The sequence below is a fragment of the Salvelinus alpinus genome, chromosome 16 (assembly GCF_045679555.1).
Source record: "Salvelinus alpinus chromosome 16, SLU_Salpinus.1, whole genome shotgun sequence".
NCBI lineage: Eukaryota > Metazoa > Chordata > Actinopteri > Salmoniformes > Salmonidae > Salvelinus > Salvelinus alpinus.
Window position 1 is genome coordinate 29,074,407 of NC_092101.1, and position 22,470 is coordinate 29,096,876.

Genomic DNA, 22,470 nt, shown 5'->3' on the forward strand with positions numbered 1-22,470 from the left:
CAGCAAAGGACCTTGTGAAGATGCTGGAGGAAACAGGTACAAAAGTATCTATATCCACAGTAAAACGAGTCCTATATCAACATAACCTGAAAGGCCACTCAGCAAGGAAGAAGCCACTGCTTCAAAACCACCATAGAAAAGCCAGACTACGGTTTGCAACTGCACATGGGGACAAAGATCATACTTTTTGGAGAAATGTCCTCTGGTCTGATGAAACAAAAATAGAACTGTTTGGCCATAATGACCATCGTCATGTGAGGAGGAAAAAGGTGGAGGCTTGCAAGCCGAAGAACACCATCCCAACCGTGAAGCACGGGGGTGGCAGCATCATGTTGTGGGGGTGCTTTGCTGCAGGAGGGACTGGTGCACTTCACAAAATAGATGGCATCATGAGGTAGGAAAATTATGTGGATATATTGAAGCAACATCTCAAGACATCAGTCAGGAAGTTAAAGCTTGGTCACAAATGGGTCATCCAAATAGACAATGAATGGCTTAAGGACAACAAAGTCAAGGTATTGGAGTGGCCATCACAAAGCCCTGACCTCAATCCTATAGAAAATTTGTGGGCAGAACTGAAAAAGCATGTGCGAGCAAGGAGGCCTAAAAACCTGACACAGCTACACCAGCTCTGTCAGGAGGAATGCGCCAAAATTCACCCAACTTATTGTGAGAAGCTTGTGGAAGGCTACCCGAAACATTTGACCCAAGTGAAACAATTTAAAGGCAATGCTACCAAATACTAATTGAGTGTATGTAAACTTTTGACCCACTGGGAATGTGATGAAAGAAAGAAAAGTTGAAAAAAATAATTCTCTCTACTATTATTCTGACATTTCACATTCTTAAAATAAAGTGGTGATCCTAACTGACCTAAGACAGGGCATTTTTACTAGGATTAAATGTCAGGAATTGTGAAACTGAGTTTAAATGTATTTGGCTAAGGTGTACGTAAACTTTCGACAACTGTAAAATAGTGAAAGTCCAGTAAAATATACGTCCCGTAAACCCCCGTCCTCCCACGGCTTACAGTAAGTCACCATCACCCATCCTGCACAGGCTAAAACACAATCATGGGACAGAGCCTGGACTGGGATTTCACACTCTCACTGTAAATGCATACTCTCCTGTAACTGGAGCTGAGAATACACAAACAGATATACACCATCGTATTACACACACACACACACACACACACACACACACACACACACACACACACACACACACACACACACACACACACACACACACACACACACACACACACACACACACACACACACACACACACACACACACACACACACACACACACACACACACACACACACACACACACACACACACACACACACACAGACAGACAGAGGAAAGCATCTTGAGCTACCTCCCACTAAGGGACAAAGGAGGGGGTGGATGACTGTGTGCTTAACCAAAAATGGGTCTACCCGGGTTGGCAGGAATCCTGACAGGCAATGGAACAAACTCAAGGAGTGACAGAAAATGGGGATGTGGCTATTATGGTGTGTCTGCTGTATCCAACTATGTACAATATGGACCATATGTGCATGAATTTGATGGTATTTGCTGCTGCTGGATTGAGTTCCTGACCCCATCCCCAGGTACTGGTGTGTGTATGATTGTGCTGTCATTGACTCCTTTGAGACATACAGTCCTACACCTTATTACAGCATTAACCAAATGGGAGCCACAGTCAAGGTAATAATACCCAATAAACACACATACCCACGGCTCACTGAAGAAACAAGACTCAGACTATTGGCCTCTACCTCTGAATATTTGCCACAAACCCCCTCCATGTCTCTCCTGCCCCCACCATCGATCTCTCACACACTAAAACACAAAACCACAACTGAAAATGAAAATTATCGAAGTGACTATTAAAACTATTTACAGCTTGCACACATCACACACTAACCATGTTTGAGACAGACAGAAAGGAGCCAGCCAATCATCTGCCACATCTGAAAAGTGTGATGAGGCTCATGTCCAATTACAGTCATCCCCTGCTATTCAGTGACATTATTAGCCAATTGTCTTCTACCTCCCATTTCTGGTGTTGACTGCAGAGCACTTGGTTCAAGAGCTCATTTCCTAGCCTGAGCTCTAAGCGGAACCATTTCTTGGCAAACACCATTTCTCCCTTTAATTGAACCCATACTTTAACTTCACTCACAGAACTCATACAGTACTCATTCATCACACACACACACACACATGCACATGAACACACGCACACACCTTTAGGCTACACACTTCCCTTCAATTAAATCCACACTTAAATCCCTCATTTCAGACTCTCCAGGTGTGTGTCAAATTGCTAGTATTTTTGTTCTCTTTGTCCACTTCTTCTTCTCCTCCTCTCAATCCCTTCTTTCCCTGAGAGGTTGAGATAATGTCTATTCTCCCGCTGAGGACATGGACCACGCCTCCACTTCCTGTACCCCTCGATCACCAGCAGCTGATGTTGGTAAACAACATCCCCTCTGACTAGGAGACTCGCAGCTGTTCCTGGGTTTGTTGATTCTGTGAGTTTGTGTGTCTGTGCTTGCATGCATTTCTGTGTTTGTGTGTGTCTTTTGTTATGTGTGTGTGTGTGTGTACGTGTGCATGTGTTGCATGCATGCATGTGTGTGTTTTAAACAGGCCATTAGTGCAGCATCATGCTTGTCTGTAGGAGGGATGCGCTGCTCTTCACTGTGTGTCCCTGAAGGCGGTTGTTAGGAGGGTCAGAGTGTAATAGACTGTTAGCCTGCCTTTAACCAGCTGTGTGTCTGTCTGTTCTGCTAGTCACTCTGTCCGTATGCTCATTCAATCCTCCTCCTGTTATTTAATCTGTTAGTTTGTGTATGTGAGTGTGTGTGTGTCTGTCTGTACAGAATATGTGCTGCATGTGTGTGTCTGTTAAGCCCAGGCTGTTTACTGTAGCCAAGGGAAACAGAAAAAGGGGATTTGTAAAAACATTGTTCTCATGGCGACCAGGTTTCACTCAGCATCTGGTTTCTATTTGATTCCTTTAATTGGGATGAATGTGACAATCAATGTTATTCTCTGCTGCTTGGACAAAGACGGACCCCTGACTCATATTACACACAAACCATTTAATCTGCAACCATAAAAACCAAATCAACACACAGACGGACACGGATACGCACACACTGCTAAGATAAAGTATTCTCTTTCTCAGACACACCTGGTGTGCATTTACAGGGTCATTTCTAGTGAAGTGTTTACAGAGAGTCACGTTTTTAACATGGGCTACATCTCTGGACCAGCGCCTGCCAGGAGGCCCCTCAGCCAAATAGCACAGAAAGAGAGAAAAATAGGCCAGAATTCTTCCTTAGCAGTTTTACAGTGAGAGGGAGAGAGGGAGGCAGAGAGAAAGAGAGCAAGGGAGAGAAGTAAAGAGAGAAAGAGAAAAGGAGAGAGAAGTAGAGAGAACATTTTGATAAACAGAGTGAGAATACTACCCAACCATGTCCATGTGTGTGATAACCGTGGTAATAATAAGCAGTGTAATATTTCCAGGTGTTTGCTAGCTAGAGAAGGTAAAGAGTGGGCCAAACTAAAAGCAGCACTAATTATGAGCTATGTGGCTGGGGAGGACTGTGTGTGCAGCTTCAAGGTCAGAGAAACTCAAACTGGGGGAGGTACACTGTGACATGGAGGTACAGAGCTAATTCATCATTCCCAGAGCTGGCCACAAGCCCTGCTGCCACACAGACACACAGACCAGTTGGAGACACACAGACCTGTCCAGACATAGAGAACAGTTCCAGAGAGACCAGCTCCTGACCTCTAGATTGTAAATGTTCTCACGAAGTACATTGCAAGTGGGCAGGGCCCAGCAAAGCTAAGACAGTATACAGGCACCAGGGGAGAGGTCAAAGTGCACACACACACATACACCCTCTGCAGCAGGTTCCCACAGTCATGTTTGTTACCATGTGAACTGACAGGGGTGTGTGTGTGTGTGTGTGTGTGTGCGAGAAGCGGGAGAGAGATGGGGTGTGAAGTCGCTAACAGTCCTTCTACCATCAGCAGCACAGAGGTACAAACAACAGTGTCTTCTCCATCTCTCTGCTACCATATGAACAGTTAACTGGGGTCATTCTAGAATGACTATAAAGTGGTGATATGTTGCATCTGGTTCAGCTTCGTCTTATCGAGAGCATGGTGTAATTTATGGTTACAGTATTAGTGTTCAGCATTGGTGTGCTTCTGTTAAGGTTTTATTATGGTTGTGTTCGGTACTAACCGGTGAGTTTCTGCAGCAGGGGGCTGAGCTCCGCCTCTCTGGTGATGACCAGGGTAAGTGCTCCAATCAGCTCCCTCTCCACCTTTTCCTCCTCCTCTTCATCATCTGTAATCTGGGCCTCTCCAGCCAGTGAGTACAGGTAGACAAGCAGCACCAGCAGCTCATCAGGACCACACTCCTCCTCCCCCGACCGGGACCCTGAACTGTACTCTGAGCTGGACCCCTCCTCACCCTTAGCAGCGCGAGGTTTCATCAGGGGCAGAAGCTGCCGCAGAACACCAGCAAAGTCAGAGTCTCCCAGAGCCTGCAAACCACACAGGATACACAGAGACATTTTAGAGATATGAAGTAGAAACTACAAACTGAGTAACACAAAACACATCAAATCACCACACACATACAATGCCTTCAGAAAGTGTTCACACCACTTGACTTTTTCCACATTTTGCTGTGTTAAAGCCTGAATTTAAAATGATTTAATAGAGATTTTGTGTCACTGATCTACACACATAGTGGTTAACGTGAGTTTAAAATTGACTACCCCATCTCTGTACACCACACATACAATTATCTGTAAGGTCCCTCAGTCGAGCAGTGAATTTCAAGCACAGATTCAACCACAAAGACCAGGGAGGTTTTCCAATGGTTCTCAAAGTAGGGCACCTACTGTATTGGTAGATGAGCAAAAAAAATAAGCAGACATTGAATATCCCTTTGAGTATGGTGAAGTTATTAATTACCCTTTGGATGGTGTATCAATACACCCAGTCAGTACAAAGATACAGGTGTTCTTCCTAACTCAGATGCCGGAGAGGAAGGAAACCGCTCAGGGATTTCACCATGAGGCCAATGGTGATTTTAAAGTAGTTACAGTTTAATGGCTGTGATAGGAGATACAGTGGGGAGAACAAGTATTTGATACACTGCCGATTTTGCAGGTTTTCCTACTTACAAAGCATGTAGAGGTCTGTAATTTGTATCATAGGTACACTTCAACTGTGAGAGACGGAATCTAAAACAAAAATCCAGAAAATCACATTGTATGATTTTTAAATAATTAATTTGCATTTTATTGCATGACATAAGTATTTGATCACCTACCAAGCAGTAAGAATTCCGGCTCTCACAGACCTGTTAGTTTTTCTTTAAGAAGCCCTCCTGTTCTCCACTCATTACCTGTATTAACTGCACCTGTTTGAACTCGTTACCTGTATAAAAGACACCTGTCCACACACTCAATCAAACAGATTCCAACCTCTCCACAATGGCCAAGACCAGAGAGCTGTGTAAGGACATCAGGGATAAAATTGTAGACCTGCACAAGGCTGGGATGGGCTACAGGACAATAGGCAAGCAGCTTGGTGAGAAGGAAACAACTGTTGGCGCAATTATTAGAAAATGGAAGAAGTTCAAGATGACGGTCAATCACCCTCGGTCTGGGGCTCCATGCAAGATTTCACCTCGTGGGGCATCAATGATCATGAGGAAGGTGAGGGATCAGCCCAGAACTACACGGCAGGACCTGGTCAATGACCTGAAGAGAGCTGGGACCACAGTCTCAAAGAAAACCATTAGTAACACACTACGCCGTCATGGATTAAAATCCTGCAGCGCACGCAAGGTCCCCCTGCTTAAGCCAGTGCATGTCCAGGCCTGTCTGAAGTTTGCCAATGACCATCTGGATGATCCAGAGGAGGAATGGGAGAAGGTCATGTGGTCTGATGAGACAAAAATAGAGCTTTTTGGTCTAACTCCACTCGCCGTGTTTGGAGGAAGAAGAAGTATGAGTACAACCCCAAGAACACCATCCCAACCGTGAAGCATGGAGGTGGAAACATCATTCTTTGGGGATGCTTTTCTGCAAAGGGGACAGGACGACTGCACCGTATTGAGGGGAGGATGGATGGGGCCATGTATCGCGAGATCTTGGCCAACAACCTCCTTCCCTCAGTAAGAGCATTGAAGATGGGTCGTGGCTGGGTCTTCCAGCATGACAACGACACAAAGCACACAGCCATGGCAACTAAGGAGTGGCTCCGTAAGAAGCATCTCAAGGTCCTGGAGTGGCCTAGCCAGTCTCCAGACCTGAACCCAATAGAAAATCTTTGGAGGGAGCTGAAAGTCCGTATTGCCCAGCGACAGCCCCGAAACCTGAAGGATCTGGAGAAGATCTGTAGGGAGGAGTGGGCCAAAATCCCTGCTGCAGTGTGTGCAAACCTAGTCAAGAACTACAGGAAACGTATGATCTCTGTAATTGCAAACAAAGGTTTCTGTACCAAATATTAAGTTCTGCTTTTCTGATGTATCAAATACTTATGTCATGCAATAAAATGCAAATTAATTACTTAAAAATCATACAATGTGATTTTCTGGATTTTTGTTTTAGATTCCGTCTCTCATAGTTGAAGTGTACCTATGATAAAAATTACAGACCTCTACATGCTTTGTAAGTAGGAAAACCTGCAAAATCGGCAGTGTATCAAATACTTGTTCTCCCCACTGTAACTGAGGATGGATCAACAACATCATAGTTACTCCACAATACTACCTTAAATTGAAAAGAAGTGAAAAGGAGGAAGCCTGTACAGAATAACAAATATTCCAAAAAAGGCATCCTGTATGCAATAAGGCACTAAAAGTAATACTGTAAAAAACGTGGCAAAAAAATAAAAAAATAAAACACGTTATCTTTGGGGCAAATCCAACAACATCACTGAGTACCACTTCATATTTTCAAGCATGGTGGTGGCTGCATCATGTTATGGGTATGCTTGTCATCGGCAAGGACTAAGGAGTTTTTTGAGGATACAAAAAAACGTAGTAGAGCTAAGCATAGGCAAAATCCTAAAGGAAAACTTGGTTCAGTCTGCTTTCCAACAGACACTGGGAGACAAATTCACCTTTCAGCAGGACAATAACCTAAAACAGAAGGCCAACTATACACTGGAGTTGCTTACTAAGACAACATTGAATGTTCCTGATTGGCCTAGTTACAGTTTTGACTTAAAAATCGTCTTGAAAATCTATGGCAAGACTTGAAAATGGCTGTCTAGCAATGATCAACATCCAACTTGACAAATGTGTTAAAGAATAATGTGAAAATATTGTACAATCTAGGTGTGGTAGCACTGCTATGGAACATTTTGAAGAATTACAATACCAACACAAAGTCAATGTCTAGATCGGCATGTTTTGGCATTTGCTTATTTTATGACTGAGTAATCCAGTTTTATGGAAATATTTGTTTTACTTTTCTTCATTGTGCATTCATTTTATGATGCAACTGTGTATAAGAAATCATTGACCTGTTCATTGGCATGCATACACACACAGAGCGTGTGTTTTTGTACTGTTTAGGAGCAGTGACCTGTTTCTCGGTGTTGCTGTGAGTGAGTTTGCTCCCATGCTGGTTCTGCCTGTCCTGGCCCACATGATTTTCATACAGCACAATATACAGCCTAACAGTCAGAATGAGCTCATACCCCTATTAACCAGGGGTGTGCGTAGAAAAGAGTGAGAATGAGAGGGAGGAGAGAGAGAGAGAGAAGGAAAGAACGTGAAGGAGTGAGAGAAGCTGCAGTCGGATGCCTCTGTGGATAGATGACAATTTAATGAGTGTTAAGACCTCAATGTTCCTCCCATCAAGACAAACAGGCTCTCTCTCTACCCAGCTCCTATCGCTGAGCTCTGAGCCCTGGGGCCTGGTCTGGTCCACTGAGGGGATCCGGTGTCCAACCCATCACAAACTTCCTCTAGGCCAAGGAGAGGGGAATCAGCACCAGTACTGCACTAACTGCCTTTGAGAGTGTGCATGTGTGTGAATTCAGACATGGCTCCTTATCCACAAAGCTTCTGAGAGTATGAGTGCTGATCTGTCCATATAATCTTATTCATTATGAGAAAAAAAGCAAAAATGCTGCTAGATCAGCACTCCCACTCTCAGACCCTTTGTGTATACGGGCCCTGGTCTCAAGGGCCCAATGATCCAATGACCATCACAGTTGGCACTACCCTCTAGCAGCATTACAGGTGAGAACTAGAGTCTAAACGTGCTTGATATCTATCCAGTGCAAGTACAGGGCTCCCGAGTGGCGCAGCGGTCTAAGGCACTGCATCTCAGTGCTAGAGGCATCACTACAGACACCCTGGTTTGAATCCCGGCCATGATTGGGATTCTCATAGGGAGGCGCACAATTGGCCCAGCGTCGTCCAGGTTTGGCCGGAGTAGGCCGTCATTGTAAATAAGAATTTGTTCTTAACAGACTTGCCTAGTTAAATAAAAAACATATTTTAAAAAAAGTACATGATGCATGACTGTAGTGTGTCAGAGCTCTGAGTCTCCTGTTCTCTTCCAGCTAGGCCTCAGCCCCAGCCAACCACCGCCCCCAAGGGGTATTCAAACACACAAACCAAATCACAGAACACATTTTTCTCCTTAAACATTGTGAAATCAAATACTTCTCCAAGCTGCACTCAAAACTATTTGCCAAACAATGTTTGGGCTCTTTCCCTTCTTTTCTCCATTGTGAGTAGAGAGTAGAGAAAGTAGAGAGTAGAGTGAGGAGAGAGTAGAGAGGAGAAAGTAGAGAGTGGAGGAGAGAGTAGAAAGCAGAGAGGAGAGAGTAGAAAGTAGAGTAGAAAGGTTTCAGGGTTTCATGGTAAGACGAGCAGAGTAAATACCTTTCTCTGTCATCACTCTGTACTCTCAGCAGAGAAACCATTGATATCGTACTGCTGTCAGTCCACACATGTCCAGGAACTCATCTGTACTGAGAGGGAGTCAGGAGCAACACAGGAGGCTGAGAATGACTTGGCCTGGATATTGAAGCAGGTGAAGGGTAGGGGAATGGGTTCTATGGCCCCCTGGAGTTTCCCATGTGATCTGACCAGGAAAAACTCCTTGCCATGGTAATAAGACAGCTCTACATGTGATTCACCCTGACCTGTAGTGAATCTCCTAGGGAGAGTAGCAACAAGTGAACCTACAAATCCAAGATGGCAGCATGTCAAGTCGTTTGTTTGTGACTAGTACATTTTAACCTACTAATAATCTATTTATTTATGGTTGCGTAACTTCGTTGTTGTGTAGTGCAAACTATTTCATTTTTGCTGGTGTAAAGATCACGGGTCCTCCTCAACTTGGCACTTCATTACTTGAAGTTTACCAAAGTAACCCTATCTCTGGCTGGCCTGAGTTCCTCCTTCGTCCGCGGAGTGTCTTGTCCAAGCTGCTCCTTTTTGCTCTTTGCCTGGCTGTCAGTGGCAGCTCAACCCGTTCTCTCGATCTCCCTCAACACCCAATCTACTCACACGCGCAAACACTCACATTGATTCACATACACGCTGTCCCTCTCTCCACTTACCTTCGTTGGCCTCTTGTTTTTTTTGTCAGAGAAAATGACAATTTACGTGGTATTGCTTTGTGCACTGACTTTACTGAACTCTGGAGAAAACGAACATTGTCGCAGTGTGAGTACATCTGACAATGTACTCTCGCGTCCATTAGACATTTTGTATGCAGGAACTAGCTCTTTTTCACTCGGTCCACTCGTCCAAGTGCCGATGCATTTGTGTCATGATGTGAACAGCGAACTTGTGTCACTACCAAAGTCTAATGGTTTTAAATGACTGTTTTGTATTGTCTGGAAACGCACTTGTAGAATTCGCTTGCAGTAGGTCTCTTAAAAAAGAGAAGCCGTGCAAGGTTATTAAACAGAGGTGCCTAGTTATTATTCTGTTGTTGATATCAGGTAACGTGCAACCTAACCCTGGCCCTGATATGCAATGTCTCCAAACCCCCTCTGATTTTAAATCAAGATCTGGTTTTGGTATTTTTCATTTAAATGTACGCAGCCTGTTGTCAAAAATTGATGGGGTTAGGATTTGGGCTAAATCAACTGATGCTGATGTAATTGTGTTTTCTGAAACCTGGCTCAGCAAGTCTGTTTTTGATAAGGATATTTGTATAAGTGGTTACAATGTTTATCGCACTGATCGGGTTAAGAAAGGTGGGGGTGTGGCTATATATGTAAAATCTAAATTCCATGTAAGTGTGGCAAAGTCTGAAACTATTTGTAAACAGTTGGAATTTCTTGCTTTGAATATTGAGGTTTCAAAGGGCCTCTCTATAACTGTGATTGGCTGTTATAGACCCCCCTCTGCTCTCGGTGATGCATTTTCTTCTTTGACGCACCTTATGTCTAAACTTCTTTACAGTGAAATGATCTTGATTGGTGATCTCAACTGGTGTTGGTTAAAGCCGGTGTCTGATGATTTAAAAATGTTTTGTAATTCTATGAATCTTACCCAGTTGATTAATTCACCCACTCGCCCAAATCTTAAATGCCCAGAGAAATCTACCCTGATTGATTTGATATTGACAAATGTTCCACATAAATATTCTGCTGTTGGTGTTTTTTGTAATGATTTAAGTGACCATTGTGCTGTTGTTGCTGTTAGAAATACTAAGGTTCCAAAGACAAATCCACGTTTTATTCGTAAGAGAAATTTGAAGTGTTTTAATGAGCAGGCTTTCTTTCATGATTTGTTTTATTTTGACTGGAGCAAGATTGAGCTTATCCCTGATGTGGAAACTGCCTGGATATTCTTTCATGATGGTTTTTTCCAAATAGTAAACAAACATGCACCATTCCGCAGGTTCAGGGTTAAAGGGCGGGATAATCCATGGTTTTCTTCTGAGCTGTCTTGTATTATTCACGACCGTAATCTAGCCTGGGCTAAAGCAAGGAAATCTTGTTCTGATGCTGATTGGCTTATTTTTAGGCAGTTAAGAAACAAGTGTTCTTTTCTTCTCAGGAAGGCCAAGTCTGAATATTTTATGTCTGCTACCACTGATAACCTGAATGACCCTAGAAAGTTTTGGAATGCTATTAAGTCTATGTCTGGTAACAGTAATGTTAATGAATTACCGTCATGTGTTTTGAAGGACTCTGTTGCTATATATGACAAAACTGAAATGCTGAATTGTTTCAATGAGCACTTTGTATCATCTGGTAGGCTGTTTGATTCAGTGTCCTCTGTCTCTGTACAACCCTGTGTGGATGAACCAGTGTCCTCTGTCTCTGTACAACCCTGTGTGGATGAACCAGTGAGAGCTGGTCAAACTTTTAGCTTTCTGCCATTCTCAGTGCAGGTGGTACATAAAGCCCTGAAATCCTTAGATCAAAGAAAGCCTGCAGGTCCTGATCTTTTGGATCCCTGCTTTTTAAATCTGGCAGCTGATTTCATAGCTGAACCACTTACATATCTGTTCAATCTAACCCTGGAATGTAATGAAATTCCAAAGATCTGGAAATCAGCTTTTGTCCTACCACTTTTAAAAGGGGGAGATCCAACTCTTTTAAATAATTATAGGCCAATCTCAAAGCTGTCACCCCTGGTGAAAATACTTGAAACCCTTGTAAGTGAACAGCTAAAAGAGTTTTTATTTACTAACTCTATTTTATCAATGTACCAATCGGGCTTCAGGAAGAAGCATAGCACAATTACAGCAGCCATGAAGGTTTTAAATGATATCACTGAAGCCCTTGACAAAAAACAGCACTGTGTCTCACTTTTTATTGATCTCTCTAAGGCTTTTGATACAGTTGATCATGCTATACTAAGGCAGAGATTGTTGAGTGTAGGTCTTTCGGAGCATGCAGTTGCATGGTTTGCTAACTATCTGTCTGATAGAACTCAGTGCACTCAATTTGATGGGCTCATGTCTGTCAAATTGTCTGTCCTGAATGGTGTGCCCCAAGGCTCTGTACTTGGTCCTCTCTTATTCACTATTTATATAAATGATTTAGACAAAAATGTCCAAAATGCACAACTTCATTTTTATGCTGATGATACTGTTATTTACTGTTGTGCCTCATCTCTTACAAAAGCTTTCCAGAACTTGCAAACTGCTTTTTATACTGTTCAACATACCTTGTGTCAATTGAAGCTTATCCTCAATACTGACAAAACTAAACTAATGGTGTTTTCTAATGCAAGAAATAGACCTCTGAACCTATCACCTATTACTACCTGTCAGGGCAAGGAGATTGAGGTTGTAACCTCATATAAATATCTTGGAATTCTAATTGATGACGGCCTCTCTTTTAAATTGCATATTCAACAACTTACAAAAAAATTGAAGCTGAAATTGGGATTTTATTTTAGGAATAAGGCCTGTTTTTCTTTTGAAGCCAGAAGGAGGCTAGTATCAGCTACATTTATGCCTTTACTAGACTATGGGGATATTTTATATATGAATGCTTCCGCTCAGTGTTTGAGATCAATTGACACTCTTTACCATGGCACTTTGAGATTTATTTTAAACTGCAAAACCCTTACGCACCACTGTACTTTATATACCAGGGTTGGCTGGCCTTCTCTAGTCACTCGTAGGCTCAGTCACTGGTATACTTTTATTTACAAAGCCATTTTGGGTTTACTACCTTTTTATTTGGGCATTTTTATTGTTCAGAAATGTGGTGGGTACTCTCTTCGTTCGCTAGACTTTATCCTGCTAACTGTTCCAAATATTCGAACTGAATTTGGTAAAAGGTCTTCTATGTACTCTGCGCCATCGTCTTGGAACGCATTACAAAATAATTTTAAACTGGAAGAACTTGTCCCGATTGGTGTTTTTAAATCACTGATGAAGGATTTTGAGGCTGATTCCCTGACCTGTCAATGTTTTTAATTTGCTGTTTTTGATATTGTTATACTCTTGTGAATTCAATGGTTTTTACTAGATTACTTGTAGTTTTTCATGTCTGTCTGTAATTTTTGTAATGACTTGGTGCTGCCTATCTTGGCCAGGACGCTCTTGAAAAAGAGATTTTAAATCTCAATGAGCCCTTCCTGGTTAAATAAAGGTTAAATAAATAAAATAAAAATAAATAAAATAAAATGGGATCTGTGGAAGGTTAAAAAATACCAAGTTTCTGTGTGTGTGTGTGTGTGTATCTATCTTTCCTATTTACCCATCCTGTTTGTTGTTCTACCTCCCACTTCTGTCTCTCACCGCTTCCTCTAGCCTTCATAATTACTCTTACTTTCACCTCCATCTCCCTGCAAATGCACACTCTCTCTCTACTTTTGGTTTTCACTGGACCTTTTATACTGAACAAAAATATAAAAACGCCAAATGTAACAATTTCAACAGTTTTACTGAGTTACAGCTCATATAAGGAAATCAGTCAATTGAAATAAATTCATTCGGCCCTAATCTATGGATCTCACATGAGTGGGCAGGGGCGCAGCAATGGGTGGGCCTGGGCGGGCATAGGCCCACCCATTTGGGAGGCAGGCCCACCCACTGGGGAGCCAGGCCCAGCCAATCAGAATTAGTTTTTCCCCACAAAAGGCCTTTACTACAGACAGAAATACTCCTCAGTTTCATGAGCTGTCCAGGTGGCTGGTTTCAGACAATCCCGCAAGTGAAGAAGCCGGATGTGGCGGTCCTGTGCTGGCGTGGTTACATGTGGTCTGTGGTTGTGAGGCAGGTTGGATGTACTGCCAAATTCTCTTAAAATGATGTTAGAGGTGACTTATGGTAGAGAAATTAACATTCAATTATCTGGTAACAGCTCTGATGGACATTCCTGCAGTCAGCATCCCAATTGCACGATCCTTTAAAACTTGAGACATCTGTGGCATTGGGTTGTGTGACAAAACTGCACATTTTAGAGTGGCCTTTTATTTTCCCCAGCACAAGGTGCACCTGTGTAATTATGCTGTTTAATCAGTCAGCTTCTTGATATGCCACATCTTTCAGGTGGATGGATTATCTTTGGCGAAGGAGAAATGCTCAGTAACATGGATGTACTGTAAACCAATTTGTGCCCCACATTTGAGAGAAAAAGCTTTTGTGCGTATGAAACATTTCTGGGATCTTTTATTTCAGCTCATGAAACATGGGATCAACACTTTACATGTTGTGTTTATATTTTTGTTCAGTGTACTTCTTTTTTTATCCCACTTTCACTTTCTCTTTATTTCCCCTCCATCTCCCCACTCACTCTATATTTCTTTCTTTATCCTTTGGGTGTGTGTGTGTTTGTGTGTGTGTGTGTGTGTGTGTGTAAATCTCAGTCCCTTCAGGAGACATATAAAAGCTGCTGTCAAGCTGGTTGCTGTGGCGCCAGGACAGGAAATAGAGGTATACATATGGAGCTTTAAGATTGACTGCAGCTTTCTCCCACACGACACACACCAACACACACTCCACAATGCTTGGCACTCAATCACTGCACTATGATTAACACTACAGAGGTACAGTACCACTCTCACAGCAGCTTAGTCCCCTCCTGTACTCCCTGTTCACCCACGACTGAATGGCCATGCATGACTCCAACATCAAGTTTTCTGAAGACAACGGTAGTAGGCCTGATCACCGACGGCAATGAAACAGCCTATAGTAAGGAGGTCAGAAAGGAAAGGACGCCCCCATCCACATCACCGGGGCTGTTGTGGAGCGGGTCGTGAACTTCAAGTTCCTTGGCGTCAACTCACTAAGAACTTAACATGGTTCACACACACCTGCACAGTCAGGAAGAGGGCATTGGCAGCGCTTCTTTCCCCTCAGGAGGCTGAATAGATTTGTCATGGGCCCTCAGATCCTCAAAAGGTTCTACAGCTGCACCATCGAGAGCATCTTGACTGGCTGCATCACTACTTGGTATGGCAAATGCGTCGCCCTTGATCGCAAAGCGCCTCAGAGGGTAGTGTGGACAGCCCAGTTCACCACTGGGGCCGAGCACCCTGCCATCCAGGACAATTATATCAGGCGGTGTCAGAGGATGGCTGGAAAAATTGCCAAAGACTCCAGCCACCCAAGCCATAGACTATTCACTCCGCTACTGTCTGGCAAACGGTACCGGCTTTCGGACTAACAGGCTCCGAGACAGCTTCTATCACCAAGCCATGAGACAGCTAAATAGGGAATTAATGGTACCCAAACTATCTGGACTGACTCTCTTGCACTAACCCTACGCACACTCACTAGACTACACACACACACAACCCATACACATTCATATACCGACAACACAAACACACACACACTTTTACACTCATAATTTGCTCCTGCTACTCTGTTCCTTACTTTACTCGTATTATTATCTATTATTATCTTACCCTGCCTTCATGTACATATCTACCTCAAATACCTTATTATTATCTATCCTGATGTCTAGTCACTTTACCCTGCCTTCATGTACATATCTACCTCAAATACCTTATTATTATCTATCCTGATGTCTAGTCACTTTACCCTGCCTTCATGTACATATCTACCTCAAATACCTTATTATTATCTATCCTGATGTCTAGTCACTTTACCCTGCCTTCATGTACATATCTACCTCAAATACCTTATTATTATCTATCCTGATGTCTAGTCACTTTACCCTGCCTTCATGTACATATCTACCTCAAATACCTTATTATTATCTATCCTGATGTCTAGTCACTTTACCCTGCCTTCATGTACATATCTACCTCAAATACCTTATTATTATCTATCCTGATGTCTAGTCACTTTACCCTGCCTTCATGTACATATCTACCTCAAATACATTATTATTATTATCTATCCTGATGTCTAGTCACTTTACCCTGCCTTCATGTACATATCTACCTCAAATACCTTCTTATTATTATTATTATTATTATCTATCCTGATACCTAGTCACTTTACCCTGCCTTCTTGTACAGTTGAAGTCAGATGTTTACATACACTTTAGGTTGGAGTCATTAAAACTTGTTTTTCAACCACTCCACAAATGTCTTGTTAACAAACTATAGTTTTGGCAAGTGCTGGAGGAAACCGGTACAAAAGTATCTATATCCACAGTAAAACGAGTCCTATATCGACAAAACCTGAAAGGCCACTCAGCAAGGAAGAAGCCACTGCTCCAAAACCGCCATAGAAAACGCCAGACTACGGCTTGCAACTGCATATGGGTACAAAGATCGTACTTTTTGGAGAAATGTCCTCTGGTCTGATGAAACAAAAATAGAACTGTTTGGCCATAATGACCATTGTTATGTTTGGAGGAAAAAGGGGGAGGCTTGCAGACCAAAGAACACCATCTCAACCGTGAAGCACGGGGGTGGCAGTATCATGTTGTGGGGGTGCTTTGCTGCAGGAGGGACTGGTGCACTTCACAAAATAGATGTGGATATATTGAAGCAACATCTCAAGACATCAGTCAAGAAGTTAAAGCTTGGTCGCAAACGGGTCTTCCAAATGGAAAATGACCCCAAGCATACTTCCAAAGTTGTGGCAAAATGGCTTATGGACAACAAAGTTGGAATGAGGAATGAGCCAAAATCCACCCAACTTATTGTGTGAAGCTACACGAAATGTTTGACCCAAGTTAAACAATTGAAAGGCAATGCTACCAAATACCAATTGAGTGTATGTAAACTTCTGACTCACTGGGAATGTGATGAAATAAATAAAAGCTGAAATAAATCACTCTCTCTACTATTATTCTGACATTTCACATTCTTAAAATAAAGTGGTGATCCTAACTGACCTAAAACAGGGAATTGTTACTAGGATTAAATGTCAGGAATTGTGAAAAACTGAGATGAAATGTATTTGGCTAAATTGTATGTAAACGTCCGACTTCAACTGTACATATCTACCTCAAATACCTTGTACCTCTGCACATTGATCTGGTACTGGTCCTCCCTGTATATAGCTCCACATTGATCTGGTACTGGTCCTCCCTGTACATTTATTTGTGTTTTTTTAAAACACCTTTATTTAACCAGGTAAGCTAGTTGACAACAAGTTCTCATTTACAACTGCGACCTGGCCAAGATAAAGCAAAGCAGTGCGACATAAACAACAACACAGAGTTACACATGGAATAAACAAGCGTACAGTCAATAACACAATAGGAAAAAAAGAAAGTCTATATACAGTGTGTGCAAATGGCGTGAGGAGGTAAGGCAATAAATAGGCCATAGTAGCGAAGTAATTACAATTTAGCAAATTAACACTGGGGTGATAGATGAGCAGATGGTGACGTGCAAGTAGAAATACTGGTGTGCAAAAGAGCAGAAAAGTAAATAAAAACAATATGGGGATGAGGTAGGTAGATTGGGTGGGCTATTTACAGATGGGCTATTTACAGCTGCAGCGATCGGTTAGCTGCTCAGATAGCTGATGTTTAAAGTTAGTGAGGGAAATATAAGCCTCCAGCTTCAGCGATTTTTGCAATTCGTTCCAGTCATTTCGAAGACTTTGGAAAGGCAGGGCAGGATGGATATAGGTCTATAACAATTTAGGTCTAGAGTGTCACCCCCTTTGAAGAGGGGGATTCCCACGGCAGCTTTCCAATCTTTAGGGATCTCGGACTATACGAAAGAGCGGTTGAACAGACTGGTAATAGGTGTTGCAACAATGGCGGCAGATAATTTTAGAAAGAGAGGGTCCAGATTGTCTAGCCCAGCTGATTTGTACGGGTCCAGGTTTTGCAGCTCTTTCAGAACATCTGCTATCTGGATTTGGGTGAAGGAGAAGCTGGGGAGGCTTGGGCAAGTAGCTGCGGGGGGTGCGGAGCTGTTGGCCGGGGTTGGGGTAGCCAGGAGGAAAGCATGGCCAGCCGTAGAGCTTATTGAAATTCTTGATTATCGTGGATTTATCGGTGGTGACAGTGTTACCTAGCCCCCGTGCAGTGGGCAGCTGGGAGGAGGTGCTCTTGTTCTCCATGGACTTTACCGTGTCCCAAAACTTTTTGGAGTTAGAGCTACAGGATGCAAATTTCTGTTTGAAAAAGCTAGCCTTTGCTTTCCTGACTGGCTGCGTGTATTGGTTCCTAACTTCCCTGAAAAGTTGCATATCGCGGGGACTATTCGATGCTAGTGCAGTCCGCCACAGGATGTTTTTGTGCTGGTCGAGGGAAGTCAGGTCTGAAGTGAACCAAAGGCTATATCTGTTCTTAGTTCTACATTTTTTGAAAGGGGCATGCTTATTTAAGATGGTGAGGAAATTACTTTTAAAGAACGACCAGGCATCCTCGACTGACGGAATGAGGTCAATATCCTTCCAGGATACCTGGCCAGATCAATTAGAAAGGCGTGTTCAGGATAGTATCTATGAGGGTGCCCATGTTTACGGATTTAGGGTTGCTACCTGGTGGTTTCCTTGATAATTTTTGTGAGATTGAGGGCATCTAGCCTAGATTGTAGGACTGCTGGGGTGTTAAGCATATCCCAGTTTAGGTCACCTAACAGAACGAACTGTGAAGATAGATGGGGGGCAATCAATTCACATATGGTGTCCAGGGCACAGCTGGGAGCTACAGGCGGCAACAGTGAGTGACTTATTTCTAGAGAGATTCATTAAAAAAATTAGAAACTCGAATTGTTTGGGCATAGACCTGGAAAGTATGACAGAACTTTGCAGGCTATCTCTGCAGTAGATTGCAACTCCTCCCCCTTTGGCAGTTCTATCTTGATGGAAAATGTTGTAGTTGGGTATGGAAATCTCAGAATGTTTGGTGGCCTTCCTAAGCCAGGATTCAGACACGGCAAGGACATCAGGGTTGGCGGAGGGTGCTAAAGCAGTGAGTAAAACAAACTTAGGGAGGAGGCTTCTGATGTTAACATGCATGAAACCAAGGCCATACAATGGCTGACAGACAATGACTCCAACAGCGCAAAGCCAAGGTATTGTGTAATTCTGACAGACCGTTAACTGGTCATACCAGAGTGACATCCCTAAACTAGAGCCAGACATCCATGCCCCTGTACCTCCCCCTCCCCTCTGACGGAGCCCTTCTCCTCAGCCTGCCTGTCACGATAAAAGTCTCCACATGACAGGTTCTAAAAGTATGCTGCCAAATCCAGGTAAAGTTTTAGGTCCAGTCTGTAAAAATAGACTTATTTTAGTGGCTGTCGTGATAGCAGCCCCAAACCAGACTGGACCTGGTTGGTGTTGTCTGCATAGTAGTGGATCAGCGAATCACCAGCAGCAAGAGCGACATCCTTGATATATACAGAGAAAACAGTGCGGCAGGTAGCCTAGTGGTTAGAGCGTGGGACTAGTAACTGAAAGGTTGCAAGATCGACTCCCCGAGCCGACAAGGTACAAATCTGTCGTTCTGCCCCTGAACAAGGCAGTTAACCCACTGTTCCTAGGCCGTCATTGAAAATAAGAATTTGTTCTTTAACTGACTTGCCTTGTTAAATAAAGGTTAAATAAAAAAATAAACTGTAGTAATAGCCTAACAGGAAGATGTAGCCTGCTGGCTAAACGCTAACGTTATTATTACACACCATTACTGGATCAACTGGTCCTGTCACCATGCACTAATGCTTTCATTACTGGATCAACTGGTCCTGTCACCATGCACTAATGCTATCATTACTGGATCAACTGGTCCTGTCACCATGCTCTAATGCTATCATTACTGGATCAACTGGTCCTGTCGCCATGCACTAATGCTTTCATTACTGGATCAACTGGTCCTGTCACCATGCACTAATGCTATCATTACTGGATCTACTGGTCCTGTCACCATGCACTAATGCTATCATTACTGGATCAACTGGTCCTGTCACCATGCACTAATGCTATCATTACTGGATCAACTGGTCCTGTCGCCATGCACTAATGCTTTCATTACTGGATCAACTGGTCCTGTCACCATGCACTAATGCTTTCATTACTGGATCAACTGGTCCTGTCACCATGCACTAATGCTATCATTACTGGATCAACTGGTCCTGTCACCATGCACTAATGCTTTCATTACTGGATCAACTGGTCCTGTCACCATGCAGTAATGCTATCATTACTGGATCAACTGGTCCTGTCACCATGCACTAATGCTTTCATTACTGGATCAACTGGTCCTGTCACCATGCACTAATGCTATCATTACTGGATCAACTGGTCCTGTCACCATGCACTAATGCTATCATTACTGGATCAACTGGTCCTGTCACCATGCACTAATGCTATCATTACTGGATCAACTGGTCCTGTCACCATGCACTAATGCTATCATTACTGGATCAACTGGTCCTGTCGCCATGCACTAATGCTTTCATTACTGGATCTACTGGTCCTGTCACCATGCACTAATGCTTTCATTACTGGATCAACTGGTCCTGTCACCATGCACTAATGCTATCATTACTGGATCTACTGGTCCTGTCGCCATGCACTAATGCTATCATTACTGGATCAACTGGTCCTGTCGCCATGCACTAATGCTATCATTATACACAATTACAGAATAACCATGGCAATGGTAACAACGGTAATATTAGGGCGTGCAATTACTGAAATAATACCATTACTTAAAATGTTCTCTCTCTCTCTCATCCATCCATCCATCCATCCTGGGGTTCATAAAGCCTCCATCTCACCCAATCACAGGGCTGGGGCCAAACCCCTCCCCCGGGCAAGCACAGCGCTGCGCGGCCAGCCTGAACAGGAAACCAGCTCCAGATATAGTCCCTAGAGGAAGGTGAGTGTTTCAGATGGAGCTGAGCTAACCAAAACCAGGCCCTGAACACTCGCTGCTGCTGCTCTGCACAATGAACCTTTTTCTGGGCCCAGGAGCAGAGAGGGGGAGACAGCGGGGAAGGGACGGGGGGAAGGGACGGAGAACCAAGTTAGGGACAGGTTGGAGAGGTTCAGAGCAGGACACTCTACACTGGTCGAGAGTCACTTTTCTTTGAATGACTGACAGCTTGCCATCGCTATGGCTACGAGGATGAAAATCTATTTAGAATTTGACTGAAACGGACACGCACGACGGGCTGACACAACAATTTGCATTAACAACAGACATATGCAGCTGGAAGAGAGACAGGCAACATGCTGACAACATAAGGCATACATCTTGAGATGAAGAGACGATTAAGTTCTCAGAGCTAAATTCTAGTGAGCATGGTTAGCTTTTTATTGATTTGTTTTTAGCAGAAAAGGAAAACATAATCAACTGCAGGCTCACTCCAAAGAGAGCAGCAGGGCTTTGAACATGTAAACACCACCAAAACCAGGACAAAAACAGACACACACACACTGCAACCCACAGAGACAACCATGACGAATATGAATCCAAGCCCATTCACCGGAATCTCTCTGTTTACCAGAAGCTGGAAATGTTCTATTCAGTTCTGTTGGAAATGGAAAACTAAAGTTTATCTTTGTCTCTTTTCAGGGCCATTACTCTGTCCAGTGTGAGAGGTGTGGATATCAGTCTTTAGAGGAGAGCAGAAATAAGACTATAAACACTGACTACTAGCACTGTACACACTCATACTGTAGATGAAATGAGGAAGAATGGTTGAGAAACTGGTCACAGAGCTTACCTATACACAGTAGTTCTAGTGTGAGTGTGAAAGTGTAGTGCACAAACAGGGCATTGCTTTCTATCTCAGACATATTTTCATCTGGCCAGCCTGCTTACAATATAAAACCAAGAGGGAGATAAGAGAAGCGAGCCGAGAAGGGAAATGGAATTGCATTAGAATATCTCTACTCATACATAGATAGACATAACAATGACGGAAATGCACCATAGCATCTATATTCAACTCTTTCCTTCGTGCTTCTAAACACAGTCCCTCCCTCCTCCTCTCCTCCCCCCCTCCTCCTCCTCTTACTTCTGTGTTTTGGGTCGTTGTCCTGTTGCGTCACCCTATTTCTGTTGAGCTTCAATTGGCGGACAGATAGCCTTACATTCTCCTGCAAAATGTCTTGATAAACTTGGGAATTCATTTTTCCGTCGATGATAGCAAGCTCTCCAGGCCCCGAGGCAGCTCCAAACCATGATGCTCCCTTCACCATACTTTACAGTTGGGATGAGGTTATGATGTTGGTGTGCTGTGCTTTTTTTTCTCTACACAGTGTTGTGGCTCTAACCAACATCTCGTATCTCGTTTCATTGATTGGACTCTAGGTTAGCGGACTCCTCACTCCAATTAGCTTTTGGAGAAGTCATTACATACTTTTTCCAACCTACACTGTGAATGTTTAAATTATGTATTCAATATAGACAAGAAAAATAAAATAATTTGTGTGTTATCAGTTTAAGCAGATTGTCTGTTGTTTTGACTTCGATGATCATATCTAATTTTATGACTAATATATGCAGAAATCCAGGTAATTCCAAAGGGTTCACATACTTTTTCTTGCCACTGTAGGCGTACAGAGGCCC

General features: G+C 43.1%; 1 protein-coding gene across 1 annotated transcript in view; it reads right to left on the reverse strand.

The window, feature by feature from the left end:
* The window catches only part of LOC139541308 (sec1 family domain-containing protein 2-like), a 232,142-nt gene that overhangs the window by 73,415 nt on the left and 136,257 nt on the right, over positions 1 to 22,470 (reverse strand). Inside the window, exon 5 of the mRNA XM_071345816.1 lies at positions 4,283 to 4,586. Coding sequence (XP_071201917.1) covers positions 4,283 to 4,586 — 304 coding nt within the window. The remainder of the gene's footprint in view (positions 1 to 4,282; positions 4,587 to 22,470) is intronic.